This window comes from Microplitis demolitor, chromosome 8 (assembly GCF_026212275.2).
Source record: "Microplitis demolitor isolate Queensland-Clemson2020A chromosome 8, iyMicDemo2.1a, whole genome shotgun sequence".
In the NCBI taxonomy this organism is placed as follows: domain Eukaryota; kingdom Metazoa; phylum Arthropoda; class Insecta; order Hymenoptera; family Braconidae; genus Microplitis; species Microplitis demolitor.
In genome coordinates, this window is record NC_068552.1 from 9,854,230 (window position 1) to 9,876,021 (window position 21,792).

Genomic DNA, 21,792 nt, shown 5'->3' on the forward strand with positions numbered 1-21,792 from the left:
ATAAAAAAAATTAAAATTGAATTTCGATGATTTTAGGAATTTAAAAAGTTCTTGAGTGACCTCTAAAAAATTTTGTATCGAGTTGAAACTTTAACAGGACTCTTCGAATACTTCAAACTAACATTTTTTTGTGTATGCTTCGAAATAAAAAAAAAAAAAAATTAAAAAAAATTGCCACCCTACTACTTATAGAACATAATTACATAAATTTCCGAAAATTTTTTTTTATTGCTTATTAATGGTTTATTTTACAGGTATACGCCCTTATGGAATCTAAAACGCGATATAATAACACGGGAAAGAATATTTTTCATGAAATTTTATTAAATTGTACTATTAAAGATTTATAAAATCTGAAAAAATTTTATAATAATTTATCAAATTTAAAAAAATTTCATGAAATTATATTGGAAAACATAAGATAACTTTCATAATATTTTTAGAAATTTGATGAAATTCTGTAAAAGAAGACAAAATTTCAAAAGAATTCATAAAGTTTTACATAATTGTTATCAACATCCCAAGGAGATATTGGTATGAACTTTCATAAATTTACTAAAAATTTTATAAAATCATAAAATTGTATTAAATTTTATAAAATCTTGTAAAATTTCATGAAATTTTATAAATTATCATAAAAATTTTTCATATTTACGATCAAGATCCGAAGGAGTATGGTATCAATTTTTTCTTTATTTCTAAAATTTTTTGATATGACATGAAAAATTATGAAATTATTTAGTTTTATTGAACTATAAAATTTTTAGGTAGATTTCTCCTGGAATCGGCCTATTGCAATGGGTATCATGATCGAATTATCAAAGAATTTTGCCACCATATATTTTATTTTACCTAGTAGAATCAAAAAATACCATCCACTCAAAAGTTTATATATGTATGTATGTATGTATATATATTAGGGTGCTTCGTTTCCGGCGAAAATATTTTTTTGGTTGCTCATCAAGCAAAATATTGTTTTTTATATTAAAACAAAAATTCCTGCTAAGTTTGAGCTGTCAATGCCAATCCTAAGTACTTTCCATTTTATTTCAAAGATTTCCCATTTAAAATACACGTAAATTAAATTACTTTTTTTTTTTAACATCCTAATACTCAGCTGCGTTTTATGATATCAATGCGGTTTCGGTCGCAAATTATAGGGCATTTGCTGCTCTTCAAAAGGGCCCATGATAACTTAGCTGTAATTCCAGCTGTTTCACTGATGATCGCTGAAGAAGTCATTTTTCGTACCAGATTTACCTTCATTGGCTTGCAGAACGTAAACCAATGAATGCAAACCAAAAATGTAATGAAGAATTTTATAGGAAATTTTATTTTCTTCAAAAAAAGCTCTATGAGTCAACTCGCTAAAGCTCATAGTTTCCGAGTTATAGGAGTTTTAATAATATAAAAAATATAATATTAAAAAGAAAAATGACAATTGTTATTTTCAAGGTTGAAGTTGAGTCAAATCGACTTTAATAACCGGAATAAATTTTGAAGGAGTGAATTTAGCAAAAAATGTTGAGAGACCTTTTTTGTAGAGCATTAAATTCCCTTCAAAGATATGTATTTTGACTAGAAAAAATGTTTATATTTGTAGTAGTTACAAAAATCTAAAATAGAAACAAAGAATTTAAAAAACAAATCAATATTTACGGCACGGTTATAAGAAAACGGCTCATTTTACGTCAATTCACTAAAAGAGATTTTTTGTAGGGAATTTAATTTTCTTTGAGAACATACATTGCTCAAATTTTTCAGGTAGATGATTTACTAGTTTTGGGTAACAAATGAAATTTCTTTAAAAAAACGAATAGTCGTAACGATACACCTCTTAATATCAATATTAAGGGCTCAACCTTGCACAATAATTTTTTTTTGGTCATCAGGAATAATATTTTTATAGTATCGAAAGAAAAAAAAAATAGTCGATTTTTTTGGCCCGGTGTAATATATATATATATATATATATATATATATATATATATATATATATTAGGGTGCTATAAAAAAAAATCGTTAATTTTTTTTTCTTTCGGCTGTTGTGAAAAAATTTTCTATATATCGAAAAAAAAATCCTGTCAAAGGGATGATTTTTTATTTCAATTTTAAAAGGTGACGCTTGCTCTTCGAATTTTCCCATGCTAATAGCATGAGAATTTTAATTTTCTCATAAAAAATCCTATAACTTTATTCTACCTTGAGGATAAAATTTGCATCGTAGAAATTTTTATCGGAAATTTTATGCTTAATGAATACTTTTTCATGAAAATTATAATTTTCTGCTTGTGTGACATAAAGGTAATAAAAGTTTTTATTCAATTTACCTTAAATAAAACTAAGCTACTATAAAAATTATTATTTTAACATATTCATTATACTTTTATCATATTTTTCTCGTATTCTAAAATCAATTTATGTAAAGATTGTGTTGAAAACATGATAACAACTATACAATTGATTTTTGAAAAATTATCAACTTCAAATACATGAAACTTTTGAGCCGTATGATTTAGAGCTTATGAGGTCATGAACAATTTTGTAAAGCGTAAAATTGTCTATAAAAATATCTATGACGTAAATTTTTTCCTCAACGTAAAATGAAGTTATAGGTTTTTTTATAAAAAAAGTAAAACTCCCATGCTATTAGCATGGGAAAATTCGAAGAGCGAGCGTCACCTTTTAAAATTGAAATAAAAAATCGTCCTTTTGACAGGATTTTTTTTTCTATGTATAGAAACTTTTTTTTACAACACCAAAAAAAAAAAAATACCGTTTTTTTTTGGAACGGCCTAATATATATATATATATATATATATATATATATATATATATATATATATATATATATATATATTGTAACACGTATAAAATTAGATGCCGACGTGGTCACCAATGTCAGCATAATGAAAATTTCTGGTGTCAGCGACTTGATAATTGCTTTGGTTTTAATTTCACTTTTGACAGCTTACTCGGCGGATTTCGTCGTTTATCAGTAAGTAACTTGGAAGTAAATTAGGTTGGCACCCCGGGACGAGAAAGATCCGATGCTCAACTCCTTAATTCTCACCAAGTAGCGTATACCTAGTACTAAATTAGCCGTAAATAGGAAAAATTAGTGGCCTAAATATTTTGATGTTAAGTGACGTAGGAGGAAAAAACAACTCGATTATGGAAAGGTGGAGTCACTGCGAGAGACGGAGCCGAGACACCAAACGATTTCAACTGCTAAGCGTGCGGCCAGAGTGATTAGCCAAGCCGCCAATTAACGCCAAGTGCGGAGATAGAGGCTAGCCAACAGAGAGTCGGGGCGAGACAGTGATGTTTAGTGGAGGGTCCAGTGACGGGTAACCGGCAGATGTTAAGTGCCGAGTGGCAAGATAAGCACCATAATACTCAGTTATTGCTCCAGAGTAGTAGGACTGAACGGGTGAACAGCAGTGAACAAGAGGCTGTTAAGTGTTACTATAGCCGGTTTGGATGGGGATGTCTTGAGTAGCCCGTATTGCCGCCATCTGACGGTTGGGAAAGTTAAGAGAGAAGAGCCTGGTTTGGATGGAGACGTCGTTGAGTGACCAAGAGTGCCGCCACCTGATAGCCCGTTCAGAGACTAAAAACAAATCGGGACTTGGAAGGGATGATTACGACTGGCGGCCATTCTGGATCGTATCACGGGGTTGCCAACACGTGTTCTTGGTATTTTGTAATATAATTCTGTGTTTTTTTTTGCCGTTGACGGGCCTAATCAAGTTAATAATAATAACAAAGGAGCGTACGAGTACAGATAATCAATTACTTAGGTAATTAGTCGTAGTGGTATTACTATACCCGGATATATTGTTGCCATGAGCGGCCAGGGTTTGCCGAGTGAGGTGTTGCCGCGTTGCCGGGATCGAGAAGAGGTGGTGACATTGCTGGCCACGTGGAGTGACAACGTGGGATTCGACGTTGGGCGAGTTGACGACGGTGAGCGAGTCGTTTTTTCCTCTTCCTCGTCAATAAATCGGGCCGAGATCGGATTGACGTGTTGAGGGTGAATTGAGCGACTTAATTTTATTCTTGGGGTTGCGGAGTCAGTGACGCGTGCGAGTCGTTATCGCGAATAGAGTGAAGATACCGGCTCGAATTATTGCCGCTGCTGCGCGGTTTTACTGAATAGTTTGAGAAAACGAAAGATTATTTTGTTTGTTCGGTTGTTCCGAGGATCTGTTTTTCTTTTATAAGCCAGAAACCGCTGAAAATTTGTTTATTTTTTTGTCTTATTTTTTTTCTCTTCTTATTAATTGTTCTTTTTTTATTTGCTTAATTTATTATCACGATTATATTGTGCTTTTTTAAGATTTATTTATTTTGTTGTTGATCATTTTTTTTTGTTTTGTTGTTGGGGCTTTGTGTCACAAATCCGTAATGAACCAATTATTAAAAATCACATGGGTTGTTCACAACCCGGACTTCAGCCTCGTCGATTTTGCGGGAGTCGGGAGAATAAGTTGCAAACGAGATTTGACGGCGGGTTGACGTCAAGTGTGTTGCCGTGTGAGAGCCTGACATTTGAGCAGAAGTGGTCGGTAATTTACCTCGTGTATATATTATGTGAGATGATCAGTAAGTAGACAGAGGCAAGTTGAAATCCGGTTGCTGCCAACTCGGTAAATTTAGCGAATCGGTCGTGACTGCAGCGTGGGTTATGTGTGTGGATGCTTTGTTTGACGTGTGAAGGATGTTGTGAGATGGATTGGTACTGACAGCTATCGGAACGATTCCACTGTTATCTATCTTTGAGTTATATCGAGTCTGAGGCCGGTAACCTGACAAGTGATTGTAATTGACGTCTGGAGGCTGTTAAAAGTGAATAAAGTTACCATTTGCTGAGGCTACGAACCTGTTGGTGAGATTCACCTGGCGCTCAACAACTGAAGGATCAAGGTAATCCACTTGTGTGTCGTATTGGGTCGCTGAACGGATTCCAGGAGACTAGATATACATATATATATCTATATACATATAAGCGAAATACCACTGACTCATCACCAGATCTCCGAAACTATTTGACCGATTCATTTAAAATTTGGCATAGGTACTCCTTTTTCAGTGTAGATGAGAGATAAGAAGGGATTTTGCGCAATTCCTAGCCAAAATGGATGTTTCGATAACCATCACGTATGCTACCCCCTCCAACCAACGTTGCCATGGTAACCGTTGCCATGGTTACCGTTGCCATGGTTACCATTGCCATGGTTACCGTTGGCATGGTTACCGTTGCCATGGTTACTGTTACTATGGTTATCAAGGTGGTTACCATGGTAACCGTTGTTATAATAACTGTCAAAATAAATAAATTGTAATAACAAATTCAGTTGTCAATTAAATTCAGAGGAATCATTAGAATACAAGAAGAAAGATATTAAATACTAATATTCTATAAATCATCTACAGTATTATTTTATATGTTAGTTTTTTGCCAAGTTGGAGATCCGATTAAATTATGGGATAAATATCGAGATAATTTCACGGACGATATTAAAAGACGAATGAGTAGGAATCGCGAAAACTCTGAGTTAGATATTGATATTGTTTACAATCAATGTTTGATTAATCTTGAAGATATGGTCATTGCTATGTCAGGTAAGACTCTTTTACAATTTGGTCTCACTTCACCATCTCGAGAACAAGAATCTGGTATTATTAATCAACAATATTTAAATGAATTAGCTTATGACACTGATAAGTTAACCGAAGAAGTGATAAAAAGTGTTCCGATACTGAATAAAGAACAGAAAGAAGCATATGAATCTATATTGAATAGTGTCGTTTCTGATTCTGGACGATTGTTCTTCCTTGATGCTCCTGGTGGAACGGGAAAAACATTCTTGATTAATTTGTTGCTTGCGAAAATTAGAAGTGAAAAAAGTATTGCTATTGCTGTTGCTTCTTCAGGAATTGCGGCTACTTTAATTCACGGAGGCAAAACAGCTCACTCGACATTTAAATTACCTCTTGAAATGAATCATTCTGATAATATTCTATGCAATATTTCTAAGCAGAGTTATATGGCTCACGTTATCAGAGAAGCAAAACTGATAGTATGGGATGAATGCACTATGGCTCACAAAAATGCTATTTAAGCTCTCAACAGAACTCTTAAGGATATAAGAAATAGTGACCGAATAATGGGTGGAATAACTGTTGTTTTAGCTGGTGACTTCAGACAAACTTTACCTGTTGTACCACGAGGTATACGTGCAGATGAAGTCAAAGCCTGTCTCAAATCCTCAGTTTTATGGCCTCATGTTAACGTACTGTCTTTGAAAATTAATATGCGCGTTCATATACAACATGATTTGAGAGCAGAAGAATTTTCAAAGTTACTGATTGATATAGGGAATGGACAAATTTCAGAAGTTGACGGACGAATAAGTATTCCGGATAACCTAGGTGATATTGTTGATGATTTAACTACATTAACTGATAAAATATACCCAGATATCAATAAAATTGGAGTTAATTGCTCTTCATGGCTAAAAGAAAGAGCTATTCTGACTCCAACGAATGATTCAGCGAATAGCATTAACAACTATCTTATAGAAAAGCTATCAACTAATCAAATGAAGTATAAATCTATTGATACAGTCGTAGAAGTTGATGATGCTGTCCATTATCCTGTCGAGTTCTTACATACACTCAATCCACCCGGAATACCATCTCATATTCTCAATCTTAAAATTGGAGCACCAATAATGTTACTGCGCAATTTGAATCCTCCAAAACTATGTAACGGTACCAGACTACAAGTGAAAAACTTACATAAAAATATTATTGAAGCTACAATTTTAACAGGTAAACATGAAGGAGAAGTCGTATTTATTCCAAGAATTCCTTTGGTTCCATCTGACTACCATTTCAACTTCAAACGTCTACAATTTCCTGTTAGGGTTTGCTATGCTATGACTATCAATAAAGCGCAGGGGCAGAGTTTAAAATTAGCTTGTGTAGATTTGAGACATGATTGTTTTTCTCATGGTCAGTTTTACGTGGCATGCTCAAGAGTCAGTTCACCGGACAACTTGATTATTCTTCAACCAGAAAAAAAGACGAAAAACATTGTTTACAAGGAAGTTTTAAGTTTGTAACTGTATAAAACTTTTAATTTTATTCATTGATAAGTATTGAGTGATTGTTATATTTTTGTTCATTATGAGACATAAATTTTTGTAAAAAGTTAAAACTTAATTCTTTTTTTGTTGTGTATGACTCCTGGGGATCCCGCAACGTTAAATAACGAGGACGCATTCCAATACACAGTACCTCATGGGTGATGCGGAAATCTGTGAATGACAAATGCATTGACTGGTACTATTTTTCCTGACTAAAAATTTTAAAAATTCACTTCATTTATCGATAAGAAAATATACATTTTGTATTTAATATAACAAATAAAGATTAAAATTAATAGTGTGCCCAGCGAAGCGAGCGGGTGGCTGCTAGTATATATATATATATATATGTTTATGTAATAGAACCGACTTTTGAGGACACGATTGCGTCTACAATTCTTATCCGATCTTAATGAAACTTTCTACACTTATTTTATGTGTAATTACCGCGTTTAAGTTCGAAGATGAGCTGAACTAGTCGGTTAGTTTAGAAGTTATGGCTGTTTGAAATTTCAACGATTTTTCGGAAAAATCAGTTTTTAATCACTTTTAAAGTCTATATAACTTTAAACATTAGGATCCAAAACTCATAGAAAAATTATGTAAAAAGTATTTTAAAACTTGACTAATAAGCTTTACTTTATGACCTTAAACTTTAGGTTTTGACCATTTTTTCAAATAATTTGATAGTCTTGAAAATTTTTATGGAATCAAAAAATGTTTAAAATATGGTTTTCATTCCACATAACTTATGCTTGTCCCATTAAAATTCACTGTAAATTTCACTACTATTTTATATTTTAAATGTATTTCTTTTATTATTCATGATGCATCAAATGTACCTCCAATCCTGATGATTATCACTGGTCTTGTCATTACGATAGCGCCCACAGTTCTTATCGGATCTTAATGAAATTTTTCACACTTTTTATACAGGTGATTACCTTGATCAAGTTCAAAGATGGGCTGAATCATTCAAATAGTTTTGAAATTATGGCTGTTTGGAATTGTTATGATTTTTCGTAAAAATGAGTTTTTAATCACTGTTAAAGCTTATATAACTTAAAAACTCACATTCATAGACGATTTCCGTAAAAAGTATCTGAAAGCTCGTCTAATAATTTTCAATTTATGTCCTTAAGCTTTATGTTTTGACTATTTCTTCCAATAATTTGATAGTCTTGAAAATTTTAATGGAATCAAAAAATGTTGAAAATATAGTTTTCATACCACATAACGTATGCATTTCCTATTATTAAACAATTTTGTCACGTGTATTTTACTGTGAACAGAATAACCTGTAAATTTTACAGCTATTTTATATTTCAAAAGTATTTCTTTTATTATTTATGATGTTCCAATCGTACCTGTACGTCCTATAATTTTAACTGGTCTTGCCATTGTAACAGCGATTACAATTATGATCTCAAACTCATTAAATTTTCAATACTTTATTTATGTGAAGGTTAGTTTGGTACATTACCTATATATAATGTTATGTCAAATCAACTATCTGAAGTTCTCTATCGAAAATAATCGTTGTCCTTTTTTACCCTCACTCTTAGAAAATGAGTTTAATTTCATGCCATGACTATACACTAACATATATCACAAGATATGCATGTATAAAACTAACTTTTTATATCGATTAATTGAAAAATCTACTTTCCATTTGTGCTACCGAATGGCCTTTTTTTGTTTTTTATATTTGTATCCTTTGAGCATTATTGGCTTTTTTCCTTTGAGGATCCAATTCAACGGTCGCTTTTCTTTATCAACTAATTTTTTTATGTCTTTAGGAGAGTAGACATTTAAATGAACCTGGTTATCTATAAATAGTTATTAAATAATAATTATTATTTTTAGATTATATGTTACATAATTACTTATTTATTTAGCGCATAACTCTTACTTATAATCAATGGTGCACCACAAAGTTCAACCTTCATTCCCTATTCTATTTCATTTCCATCATAATTACGAAGAGTCACTTCCATTTTTCATTCACCATCAGTTATAGAAAAAAATGCATCGGTAAATAAGGAATTTTCTGATTTAATAACCGAAAACTTAGTTTTAATGTAGCCAGATGTTTCTAAGCAGAAGTCAATAAGTAAATTTAATAAACGAGTCGGTTCTTTATAGATTTAAATAATTTAGTTCTTACGAAATCTTTTCGGCAGCAGGGTTTCTTTCATTTGATTTAAATCAATCATTAATAAATTTTTATTGTCCTTTTCATCGGACATCATTATTTTATGCTTTTCAAAGTCCATTTTACCAAGGTTTTCGATAATAATAAATTTTTGTATAGAAAATTCAGCACCCATGAAATTCCCCGTATTATATTTAGTACTTCGGCCGTTACATTTTCTAAATGAATAATCTATAAGTAGTAAAAATGTAAATAATTTCCAGAAAATGATAATATTGATAGCTATCATGATTGAAATGTAATTTATACATCATATAATTTAAGTTCTTTTTCTGTACGTTCAATGTCCTCGTTCTAAGCTGAGACGTTTAGGTGCATACCTGTCTCATTACTAATTATAAATTGAAAAACATTTTTATTCGGACTAACTGCTTTTTTACTCTCCATTTCATCAACATACCCCACTAATTTACTTTAAAAAAATTATAACATAAAAATCAATAAATGCAACAATTACGAATAAGAAATAGGCTATAACTTTACATGAATGAAACTCACACATTAGTGTCAATTTTAATGGCCTCAATGCTTTCATTAGAGGGAAATTCAATAAGATCGTCCATTAATTTTTTTTTTTTTTAACGTTCAAAAGTTTATTAATGATTTCTTTTTGATAATAAATAATACTTCTACTAATTAATAATTATTACTTTTTTTAACGTTAAAAGATATCAATCAAAGCTAATTAATACTTAATTCGTCAATTGTTTTTGGTTGTTAGGATAAACATTTTTTTGACTTGTTCGCAACTTAAATAATAAGCTCATATACTTGGTAAAGTAATTAACTGTTCAGTTAAAGACAGAATATTTCTTAGCTAGTTAATAAAATCAGTCAAAAAACAGATTTCATCTGTAAAAAAAGTGTGCCAAGTATGCATCTATGAGTGAAAATTATTGAAATCAAAATAATCACCAAGTACCTCAGTGGCACATAATAAAAAGTTAAAATTTTTTTTCCGCGGATTAGGTATAATTTTTATACAATATAAAAAAAAAGTTAAATTTAAAAATTATATGGATAAACTTGGCGATTTAATACTATATTAATTTATGACTTACTTAAGTTGATACCGACTCGCCAAGTTTATCTCTATAATTTTTCCATTTAACTGTTTTTTTTTTTTTTTTCATATTACATAAAACTTATACCTAATTCGCGGAAAACAAAATTTCAACTTTTTATTATGTGCCACGGGGGTACTTATATTGATTTCGATCATTTTCACTCATAGATGCATTCTCGGCGCACTTTTTTACAGATGAAATTTTTTTTCTGGCTGATTTCGCTTATTTTTGTAAAAAAAAAGTCAAAGATAAATCCCCAATTCATAAAGTAAAAAGACCGTAAAAATATTATAATATTCTATGCCCATATACCGTGATAAATCTATGGTAACTCTATTTTGACTTTTTAACCTAAATTCGGTCACTCTAAGTTGAGACTTTGAGAAAAATTATTCGATCCACGGGATGAATAGATTGTTTCAGATCGAATTTTTTCAATATACATCAAATTGAAAATGAATTCGTAGCAATCTTGTTAAGAATCATAAAATAAGCATAAACAGGATGTAAGTTATTAAAATTACCACAGATTCTACTTTGAAGGAATATAGTAGCATAAAAATTATTTTTGTAAACTAAAATTCGTTAGAGCCAGTGGAAAAAATGGTTTAGATCTACTTAAATCTAAGAAGTAGAAAAAAATAGATTTGGGTATTTTCTTTTCTTACCTCATGAGAAAGATAAATTAAGGAGGGGGAGGGGGGGTTATGGGCTAAATCGTGGATAAAAAAACGCTTTTTTCATGAATTATTTTTAGGTAATAGTATTTGCAAACAAGCCAGTGATGGAGCTTTTTCCAGAACGTCTTTAAAAGACGATGATTTGCGGTGAGCAGTGTATCTCAGCTGGAAATTATCTGAAAAAAAAAACCATTAAAATTTAAACAATGTATTGTTAAAACCTCCCCCCAACGTTCCCTGATTATTTTTTTTTCATTTTTTAATTTTTTGTGGTCAATTTAAATAAAAATTACCATTGTTTTCTGAAAATTTGCGTCATTTTGGGGGTGGGAAACCCCCTTGATGTAAAAACAATTCTAAAACTCAACGTTGGGGGGAGGTTTTTTATACGTAGAAAGTGTGTACCAAGTTTGAAATGAATCGGTAATGTAGTTTTGAAATAGCAGTGCTCACGGACTCTGAAAAAGTAGTTTCGAGGAAAATGCGTGTAAAGTTTTAAATGCTAAAAAAGTAAAAAAAAAAAATTTTTTTCTTTAACTTACAATGAATCATCGATTCCAGCTCCATGAAGTAGAGTCCCTGCAGCAGCTTCGATTTTTTCAGCCTCTAATTTCTAAGAAGACCGATTAGTTAATAACTTCGAGAGTTTTGCTTTGATCGACCTCAAATTTGGAGACAATATTCTTAAAATGTGTAGCTATAAGAAAATGAAAGAAAAAAAATTTCGATTTTTAGCCCATACCCCCCTCCCCCCCTAAGTTCACTTGACAGCAAGAAAATGTAGCACCTAGTTAAATTTTAATTGAGAAGCTGTATTGATATTTTGAGAAAATTATTCGTTCAAAATTTATTAACGTTTATAAAAATATTCATTAAAATAACCATATCCAAATAAAAATTAAAAGACATTGTAATGTCCGCTCGAAACGCACACATTTTTAAAAATTTTTTTTATCTTTACTTTGTATAAGCTCATCTAACCGTTTTCGGTTCATTAGAAATATAAGTTCTTTTATAATTTACTGCAATCATATTTTTCTTTATACTATAGAAAAATTTAAAAAAGTTAAGTGTCTCTGCTCGGAGAGCGCATTCAGCGGTTCCGGAAAGGCCTAATGCATCGAACACGACTTTTATGGGTTTTTCTCTGAAAACCTATAGAAAAGGTAATAAAGTAGGTGAAATATACAAGTTCTCGAGATAGAAACCAGAAATTTGAAAAGTATCCTAGGAAAAGGAAAAATCTTGATAATTTAAACAGATCATCTGTAAGTAAATATTAAAGAAATTCATTTTTTATTTATATATCCAATTCCAAAATATAACTTTAAATGACTTTTAAGGCCACAATGGCTAAACTTACTAATTTCTCCTTTTCCTAGTACTCATATTCTCCGTTATTAGAATATTATAGTTATTCTGAAGATATATTTCTATATATCATAATTAGTTATTAAAAGAAAGAGAAAACAAACATCATTCATTAGTTAAGATTGATAAAATAATAATAATAATATAAATAAAAGATTATATGTTTTCATTTGTTTAAATCAAAGTGGGGAGGAAGGTCAAAAGTTAGTTAAGTTGTAGAATATGAGAACACGCCCAAAGAGGCAAGCCACTAAGGATGGAGGAAAAGTGTGCCGTCCAAAGCTCTGGGACTTAAGTAGCGGGGGAGGAACCATACCAGAGAAAAATAGATTTCATTGGGTCTTAGCTTTTCCCTCCTAAGAAAACAGGACCTTTGTTTTGACTCACGGTTGGTTTACGACAAGTGATTGATGTTACGTGCAAGACTTGCAATAAATCTTACACCAAAAAATATACTCAAAATTTAAGTAAATCAGTAGGTTATTTTATGCGACTGTGCGCTATGATATTTTAGAAGCAACTGGTATTACAAAAATTTACAATGTTCAAAGGCAGCTTGACCCAGAGCGTGGGTCATGACAATATTTAGTAGTGGGAATCGGAAAATAGGAAATAGGATGAGTTTTCAACGAATGGCAAGTGGGTCAGATGACCAGAGGAAGGAGCAATTAAAAGGTGACAGTTTTTGGGACGGCGTAGGTGGCGAGAGAGGCCAGGTGCAAAGTTTGACGTCATTGGGTCCAACGGCATACCTGAAGATAATTAAGGTAACGGTATGGCTGGACCCTAATGGCAATGTTTACCAAAGATATCAGTACGTCTACTAAATTTTATAATATGCAAACTACAAAAAAAAAATTGCCCAAATGTAAACTTTATGATTATAAGAGGATGAGCGAGAATACCCATCTCTTTTGATATGAATAATTGAATATTTTCTAAAAATATAATATTTTAATGACTGGGAAAAAATCCAGTTATTTAGTGACAACTCAATATAATTTTTAAGCCGAAGACTGCAATAAACAAATAAGCAGCTTAAAAACTTAAGTAAAACTAAAATTTAAGTGTATCTTTAAACATACATTTAGACTATAATTTTAAGCAAATGAATTTAAATTATAAAGTCTAGGCGAAATAATTATTTTAAAAATATAATAAAAATATGTAAATTTAAAGATATAGTTTATAATAAATTTATAATAAAATTTATAAATGCGCGACTGAACAACCTTCTTCTTTCTTTGGGGAGTTAGAGAAAATGAACAAAAAAAAAGAGTCAGTCGACTTAAGATCGACAGAGTAGAATCAGAATAAGTTAAAGCAGGCGGGTTGCCGCTTAATAATATTAATAATAAAGTTAAATAAGTTAGAGCAGGCAGGTTGCCGCTTAATGGTGGAAAATAAATAAAAGTGAATTCAGTTAAGCTCTCGAAAATCAACCAAATGAAAGGAAGGAAGGAAGTCCAATTCCAGAATTGGGATCGAAAATTAAGAATAAATTATATCAACAATGAGTAAGTCAGATTATTAGTCGTAATAATATATTTTTTTTTCTTTATTATATCAGTATACCAGTTAATTACAAGAAACTCTGTTCGTTCGTATTAGTAATTTAAATAAGTTTAAAACCGACAAAATACTTTTGTAAACGCAATCATAATTTCCAGAACTCTTGTATTAATTTGAAATAATTTTTTTTCTGAAACTGTTAAAATATTTTTATTGTGAATCTTATATTAATTTTATTTCATGGATTGTAACAATATATTTGACTGGTATACCAAAATGATTTACAACATATTTAAATAATTATGATAAATATTTCATAACAACATATTTTTATTTTTATATGGTTATTTTAATTAAAAAAAAAGTTTTTTATTTTTAAAATTAATTTGTTTGCCGCGATTTATTTTTCCTTGTAATATACGTTCACAGTTATTTCTGTCTTTTTCTACAATATATATAGCACAAATGTCGATAATAAAATTATGAAATATGAAAAATACTTATATTTGGCGCATGAGACGTTGCTGTGAGATATAATGTTACGACCAGGGTAGAGAACACAAAAATTAAAAGAAAAAATTTATATGTTGAAATTCTATCGCACCCTGGTATAGACAAAATTCTCTAAACATAAGAAGGAGGAGAAGCACATTTAGAAGTCACTAGAAAACCCATAAGCTAAACGCTGGTACAGCAAGCACCTTTTTTCTAGTGTACAAGATCCAGGGGCACGGCTCGGTCCCCCTCGATTTCGGACTATATAAGCCCGCAGTTTTTCGGTCTAATTGTCCAGTCTTCTAATCTCAGCTAAGCCAAAAACTCCGTCGTAATATTTGTTGTACCACGCGCCGCGTTAAAGAAATTATTCCGCATGGTTCTCAATTCTCAGTATACTGCCAAACCACATCCACCCAGGGGTACTGACTGAGCAGACGTTAAATACGGGGTCCTTGCCCGGTATACTATACAATTTACAAAAAAAAATCAACGATCTTCCAACCAACAACAACCATCAAATTTGTACAATGGAAGATGAATAAATTTTATAAATAACAATTGTAAGTTATCCAGTCGTTTTAATTATTATTTCTCTAGAATAATTCTTCATATTGATCTTATTCCTCATATTCATTACTATATCGACGAGGTTTCCGTCGCCCGAGTAAAGGACTTAAGTGTCTTGGCTCGAAACTAGAGACTGTATATGATATTTGTCTTGATTGCATGTTAGACGTAACAATAACTTCTTAAGTATAGGACCGAATGATTCGATTCAAGTTGCAATCGAAAGCGAGTCATTTATTCATATGGTGTATTGTAACAACCATCCGAGGGTGGTGCGTACACCATCCCTACAAAATCAGGCAGTAGCATCGAGTGTAAATGTACCTCGAACAAATTCTACCAGCATGCCGCTGATCCCGAACGTCGTTGTTACTACAACAACACCAGCTAACATAAGGACAAACGTTAGACGTAGCCTCGGTAACCAATTACAAATTATCAGCACAAATAACGCAGCGGACCAGGGAAATAACCTCCCTAACCCAATAAGTAATCCGAATAATAATAGTTCCAGCAGTCAACAATTAGAAGGAATTTAAATGTTCCGATAGGAAATAATAATTTACAACAAGTCCCGAACTTAGTAAATGACCGTTCTGATGTTTTAAATAACATAATGATATAAATAATAATACACATAATAATAATAATCAAAATAACGATTCGCGAAATAATTATCACCCAAATAATGATACAGATATCAACCATAATCGCGACACTAAAATTCTAGTTAATAATAACAATAATGTAATTGATAATAATGACCGCGTAATTAATAATAACAATAACGAAGTTATTCAAGATAACAATTTCAATCGCAATAATGTTAATTATATTCCAAATATTCCCAACCAGAATAGATATGATTTAAATTTAATTAATCCTGATCCTCATTTTGAGCCTTTGGATGACGTATTTGAGTCTAATCCTCCGAGAGACGTCCAATCGCAAACCCAAGTCTGGTCTTGTGTGGGAAACACTTCTTCTGGCCAAGTTCCAGTTTTCACACAACCTTACCAAAAGTCGAATAAGAGATGATTCAATCAAATGTTTGAATATTTCCAGCAGCTAACGTTATATCCTACGATTTATAACAGGGCTATGCTGTTACTCTGGTCGTCCTTAAATTACCTTTTTAAGGGCGCCACTGGAAGTGATAACGGCCTCCCAGAACCGGATCTTAGATCATCAGGGTCGGTGTAATTTTAATTAATTGTAAGAGAAGGATGAGGAAGGATAACTTATAAATAATTTACTATTTCAATTCACCAATTAAACCTTTTTATTTTCTCATGACCTAATTGACCTTTATAATTTTAACTTCACTTATAACCTTTTTATAAATCTTATTTTATACCTTTTTAAACCTTATAACTACTTATCTAAACCTTATGACATTAACCCTTATAAACTTAGAACCTTATGACCTTATAACATTAAACCTTATGACATTAATTGACCTTAACATAAAAACTTATAACCTTTATAACTTCATTAAACCTTATAACCTTTTTTTATTTACCCGCAATAATTTTTATTAATAAAACCAGCCAACTACCTTTGGCATTTCCACACACTCACACACACAATGATTAAAAATCGCTTAACCTTCGCGATACTTAATTACTAATATTTTTCCTTAACTTCTTATTTATTTCACTCACTCGGTCCCCTGGACTTATTTTACACACACTTCTTAAATTAATTTTCCGCAATTAATAATTTAATTAATTTAGAGAATTATATAATTTTTAATTAATTTATTAATTGATTTTTCTTTCCTAATTTATTGAGTACTATTTCCTTCTCATTTACTTATCACTTATTTTATCTCCTTAATAACACGACCTTGATTCATTAATTTAATACCACGTTACTTCAGGTACTTTTATCACCGCGATAATTATTCTTATATTAATTCTGCCTTCTTTTTAATTAATTATAATTTCTTTAATTGCTTAATTCCCTAATTAATTTTATAACGTCTTCGACCACGGACTTCTCTTATTTTCCCGAGACAATTTTAATTGATTTTCTTAATTTATTATTTTATTAAATTTTATGTATAAGTAATTACTAATGGACTAGCGTCTATGACTAGATTCGACTGTTCCGGTGCGCGCGTCACTCGACCCACCTGGAAACTTCTAGAAGAATTCCGGCTACCTGCCTGGAAATATTTTATACACGCAATGGCTCCGGCTACCTGCCTGGAGTTAATTAATTACTAAATCTTATAATTATCCGAATTTAATTTATTAATTTACTTTTGCAATTAATTTAATTCGCGAGGATTTTCTTTAGGCGCGACGATATTAACGTATGCCAAGTATTTAATAAAATTTTCCGGCTTCCTGCCTGGAATAAATTTTATAAATACCTCAACAATTAATTCTCCAGCTCTCTCGTCGTCGTCTCTGTCCGGGTTCTGTCTAGTTAATTGTCCTTGTTCTCGTTGGTCTCACTGGGTTCCGTCTCTCTTTCTCTCTTTACTCTCCTTTCTTTCCTTCTCTTTACTCTCCTTTAACCTGTTTCAATCAGACGCAATTAGTAATGTTTTATATAAAATACCGGCTAACTGCCTGGTATTTATTATTAATAATCGGGATTTTTATCGCTTGGTTCCACAATAGACTCAAGCTAATAATTAATTAATTACCTGTTTAATTAATTTAACAGCGTCTGTTATGGCGTCGGTTGTCTCGTCACCTTGTCTCCACCTCTCTATTCGGACGTCCCGATGGTTAATGCCCGATTCTCGTTCCGGTCCCCGTTTTTAATTGCTCGCTCACTCTTGACTATAGTTGTCCTTTTTCCACTCCTACTTAACTCTAGGTGGGGTCGACGGTCGAGCAAGTGAAATTTCCATTTCCGGACGACTAGTCGCTACCTACCCGGAATACCCGAAGTGGTAATGTCACATGACCGACAGTGCGCATAATAGATTTTATTTTAAACTTAATTGGACGCGGTAAATACAAATTTACCCCGTTACAGATTGGAAATAATGATCGCTTGCGAGTGCCTGCACACTCTCAATATCAAACTGTGCATGAGATGGCTCCCAGTTCTAACGACGGGGGGTACCGTACAAGGTACTCGATCGCTAGAACTGGGGCGGCAACACTTCTTGCCCCTCATACTGTCACTTAATCGGGATTTTGTGAAACGAATGGGAATCAGAATTCAATGAGGGTTAATTCATCTAAGAATTACAACCCAAATGATCGTATGAATATTTCGAAAAATAATTATGGCGATTTTTTTGTAAATAATACCGGTGATAGACCAGTAGCTCATGATTTTGTAATCCAGCCGAGAGGGGGTTTTAACAACCCCGAGACTCTTAGTGATGCGGGCGTTCTTCATGAACGTAAGTCGAGGGACATCAGGCAACATTTAAAATTGTGGTCGGTACGATTCTCCCAAGCTAATCTTTCCGCTAATAGTTTTATCGTTTTGGTAAAAGCAATGGCTTTCCGTAAAGGCTGGCCTACCGATGACTTGGTAAAAATCATGAGTTATTTGTTACCTGACAAAGTCGTGAGATGGTACGATGTGAATTTCTTACGCTGGGTGGATTATAATCAATTTAAACGCGAATTTTTACGGGTATATTTTTATGGGTCCCAGAAGTTAGATACCCAAATCTTGATGGAAATCGGTCAACTAACGCCAGCGTCTGGGGAATCGGCAGTAGATTATGCATTTCGTATGCAGCAAAAATACGGAGAGATGCGCTCTTCCCCTCCAGAAAAAGAACAAGTAATGTGCGTACAGAATCACTTATCTAAAGAGTCACGTACATTAGTATTTTCCAGAGCTGCGTCAGACTATGAATCTCTCGTATCGGTCCTTCACGAATCTACTGAATCAATTGAGGAAAGTTGACGCGTGTTTGATTCGTTGGCTACCGACAAAACTCAGTGTAAGTAAAGAGATAAATCGTGATTTTCCGCTTTGCAAGGGTTGACTGGTACCCTAATCGTAGTAGAAACTAATAATATAAAACAACCATTGATTATTGAAGAGATTAGAGATGGTGAAGAAGGCAGATGAATTGTATGTGCTTCTACGGGGGCAGTTGTGACTCAACAACCCCATGAGGAACCATTCGGGGGCTACAATGAGCCCCAAAACACGTTGTCATCTAGTGTAAATCCGCTTGCTTCCCAACATATAAATGTTTCGAACGATCTTGCACCCGTCATATACGAGAATACTCGTAGTATTAATATTTCTCCGCGTTCTTATAGTCAAGTAACATCGGGGAGACCCAATGAGGCCTCCTATCGGGACTTTTGTTTTAATTTTAGGCAATATGGATATATTTTCCAACAATGTAAAAATAACCGGGTTGATGTCTGTGCATGTTGCTCGAAAATCGGTCATGTGAGACAAAATTGCTATTGCGATAATTCCAACATTATAAATAATAATAATAATTTCAACAGAGGTCGCCTAACGCGTTCCTTTGTTGGCAATAATAATTTTGGTAATTTTGGTAATAGAAATAATAATAACTTTAATATTTCTAATAATAATAATTCAAATTTTTCGTCCAGGAACTCTAATAACTATCGTAACGATAATAATAACAAAACTAACAATATAAATGACGTTAATGTCAACAGAACAAATAGTAATAATAATAACAGGAATAAAAATCATTCAAAAAACTAAACTCGCCCTCCTGTTCCCCGAAGAGACAGGGCGTGCGATCTAAGAAAAGCAGAAGTTTAAGGGGAAACCGGAGCCCCAGTAGTATGATAACCCGTCGGCGTTGGTTAAGTTCAGTAAATAATGAAGATTTGTTAATAGATTTAAGTGAAAGTGATAAGGAAAATGGGCGTGAGGGCGCCTATGTGCGGACTCTCGGCTCCAATTTATGTGAACGTGAGGGCCGCTATGTGCGGACTCTCAGTTTAAGCTCAACTGGGCGTGAGGGCGGCTTACTGCGAACTCTCGATTCAGATGGGCTTATAGGCCCCATATATACGTCTGATCGATTATAAGTGGGAGAAGTTTTTACTGAAAATAATTCTGGCGATCTGGTTGAAGAAAATTTTTCTGTGAATATTTAATCCAGTAACAGCGACTCTTCAGCTGACTTGATTGATTTTAATAATTCTGAAATTGTTGAAGAAGTAGATTTGATTGATTTTAATTCCAATGATAACATTTCTAATTCAACTCCAATTTTAATTCATGACAATTTTATAAATAAGACCTCGTTTTCAAATTCTGATAATTTTGTAAATAACAAACTGATTTTAAATAATGACAGTCCCGTTTTAGATACTGATAATTCGATTATAAATAATAATGATTCTACTGAAGACCATTTTAATAATTTATATCAAATGTTTGACAATATTAACGGTATTTCAGTTTTTAATAATATAAGTGTTTTAAATAGTGACGATGTCAACTTGAGGAAAGCCTTAGGAGTAGAAGGACAGCTCTTAGTTGACTAACCAGTGTCAGAAACTTTCAAGTTTTCTGATGATTCCACGTGTTCAGTACTTGATAGTTTTAATAAATTAAATAATGTAAATCTATCGTCTATTAATCACAAACATGCGGCTAATTTGGTACTGTGTACTCTTGAAGGGATATCTTTATCCTCTGATAGTGAATTATTTATTTCAATAGACCCTGATAAAATTGAAGAGCCTAGTTGTGAAAAAATTCCAGGTACTTCATATTTGTGCGGTTTGGAGCCACTGATCGAGGAAAATGAAATTGAGAAAGCGTGGGAGGAAGAATTCAGTTCAGGCTTTGAACCTGAAAGTCGATTAGACTCTGTAATATCTAGTGGGGCCATATATCAGGCCCCGAGTTCCTTCTCAGCCTCTTTGCCCTCCTTGCGTACTTCATATTTACCAGACATACTCAGGGGCATGACTGCCCTCTCATATTGTTAATCGAATTTCATCTCGAACTAAATTTCTTACTGAAACGGGTCCATCACCCCCTGTTATCATCGCAGTAATCCCAATTTCCTTTAGAATTTTTGGTGCCCATATAAATGGAATAATTGATACGGGTAGTGAGAGATCGTTCATAAACTCGAAAGTTTATGAACAAATTTATGAGTATAGTTCTGGTGTGCTCTAAACTGATGACACTAAGAAAAGGGGTGTTATTCTCGCCAACCATACGTCATGTAAGACGATAGGTTGCGCTCCCTTCATAACACAAGTGGGTACGGTAGCTGGTGAACAGTATTTTAGTATATTGGATGATTTAAATTACTCGGCAGTTCTAGGTATAGATTTTGCTTTACATTTTAGCTTGCAAATAGATTGTGCCACCAAAATGTGGAAATTTTAGGGTACCGATGAAAGTTACCCCTTTGAGTTAATTGAAAGTAATGAGAAATCCTTCTGTTGTTTGACCCTATTTCCCGATCAACAACACGACTTTAATAAAATTTTAGCGTTAGAATTGAGTAAGTTCTCCCAGCTATCCAACCAGGGTCTAACTGACCTCGTTATGCATGAAATTGTATTACAACCTAGGATTAAACCCATACAAATACGCCCATATAGACGCAGTCATGTAGTAGCTGCGGAATGAAACAAGCAGACCGATGAATTATTGGAGAAGCGGTATATTAGACCCAGCAATAGTTTTTGGTTTTGTTTACCAGTCATGGTGACTAAAGCTACCGGTGATTGGCGTTTTTGTGTGGATTATAGGCCTATATATAAATTTACTAT

The 21,792-nt window shown here is 32.7% G+C and overlaps 2 protein-coding genes across 2 annotated transcripts; both read left to right on the forward strand.

The window, feature by feature from the left end:
• Positions 1–5,534: 5,534 nt before the first annotated feature.
• Positions 5,535–6,128, forward strand: LOC128668473 (ATP-dependent DNA helicase PIF4-like). Its single transcript, XM_053741553.1, has one exon. It carries the CDS (start codon positions 5,535–5,537, stop codon positions 6,126–6,128), a length of 594 nt encoding a protein of 197 aa, XP_053597528.1.
• A 45-nt stretch (positions 6,129–6,173) lies between these two features.
• On the forward strand, positions 6,174–7,133 carry LOC128668474 (uncharacterized). The gene is made up of 2 exons (XM_053741554.1): positions 6,174–6,774; positions 6,841–7,133. Exons 1-2 carry the CDS (start codon positions 6,174–6,176, stop codon positions 7,131–7,133), a joined length of 894 nt encoding a protein of 297 aa, XP_053597529.1.
• Positions 7,134–21,792: the final 14,659 nt, after the last annotated feature.

What these genes read in the sequence shown, in the direction of transcription:
- LOC128668473 (XM_053741553.1), top strand. Translation starts at nt 5,535, where the DNA reads ATGAGTAGGAATCGCGAAAACTCTGAGTTAGATATTGATATTGTTTAC.
- LOC128668474 (XM_053741554.1), top strand. Translation starts at nt 6,174, where the DNA reads ATGGGTGGAATAACTGTTGTTTTAGCTGGTGACTTCAGACAAACTTTA. An exon ending in TTTGAATCCTCCAAAACTAT is followed by an intron (nt 6,775 to 6,840) that starts GTAACGGTACCA and finishes CAATTTTAACAG; the next exon opens with GTAAACATGAAGGAGAAGTC.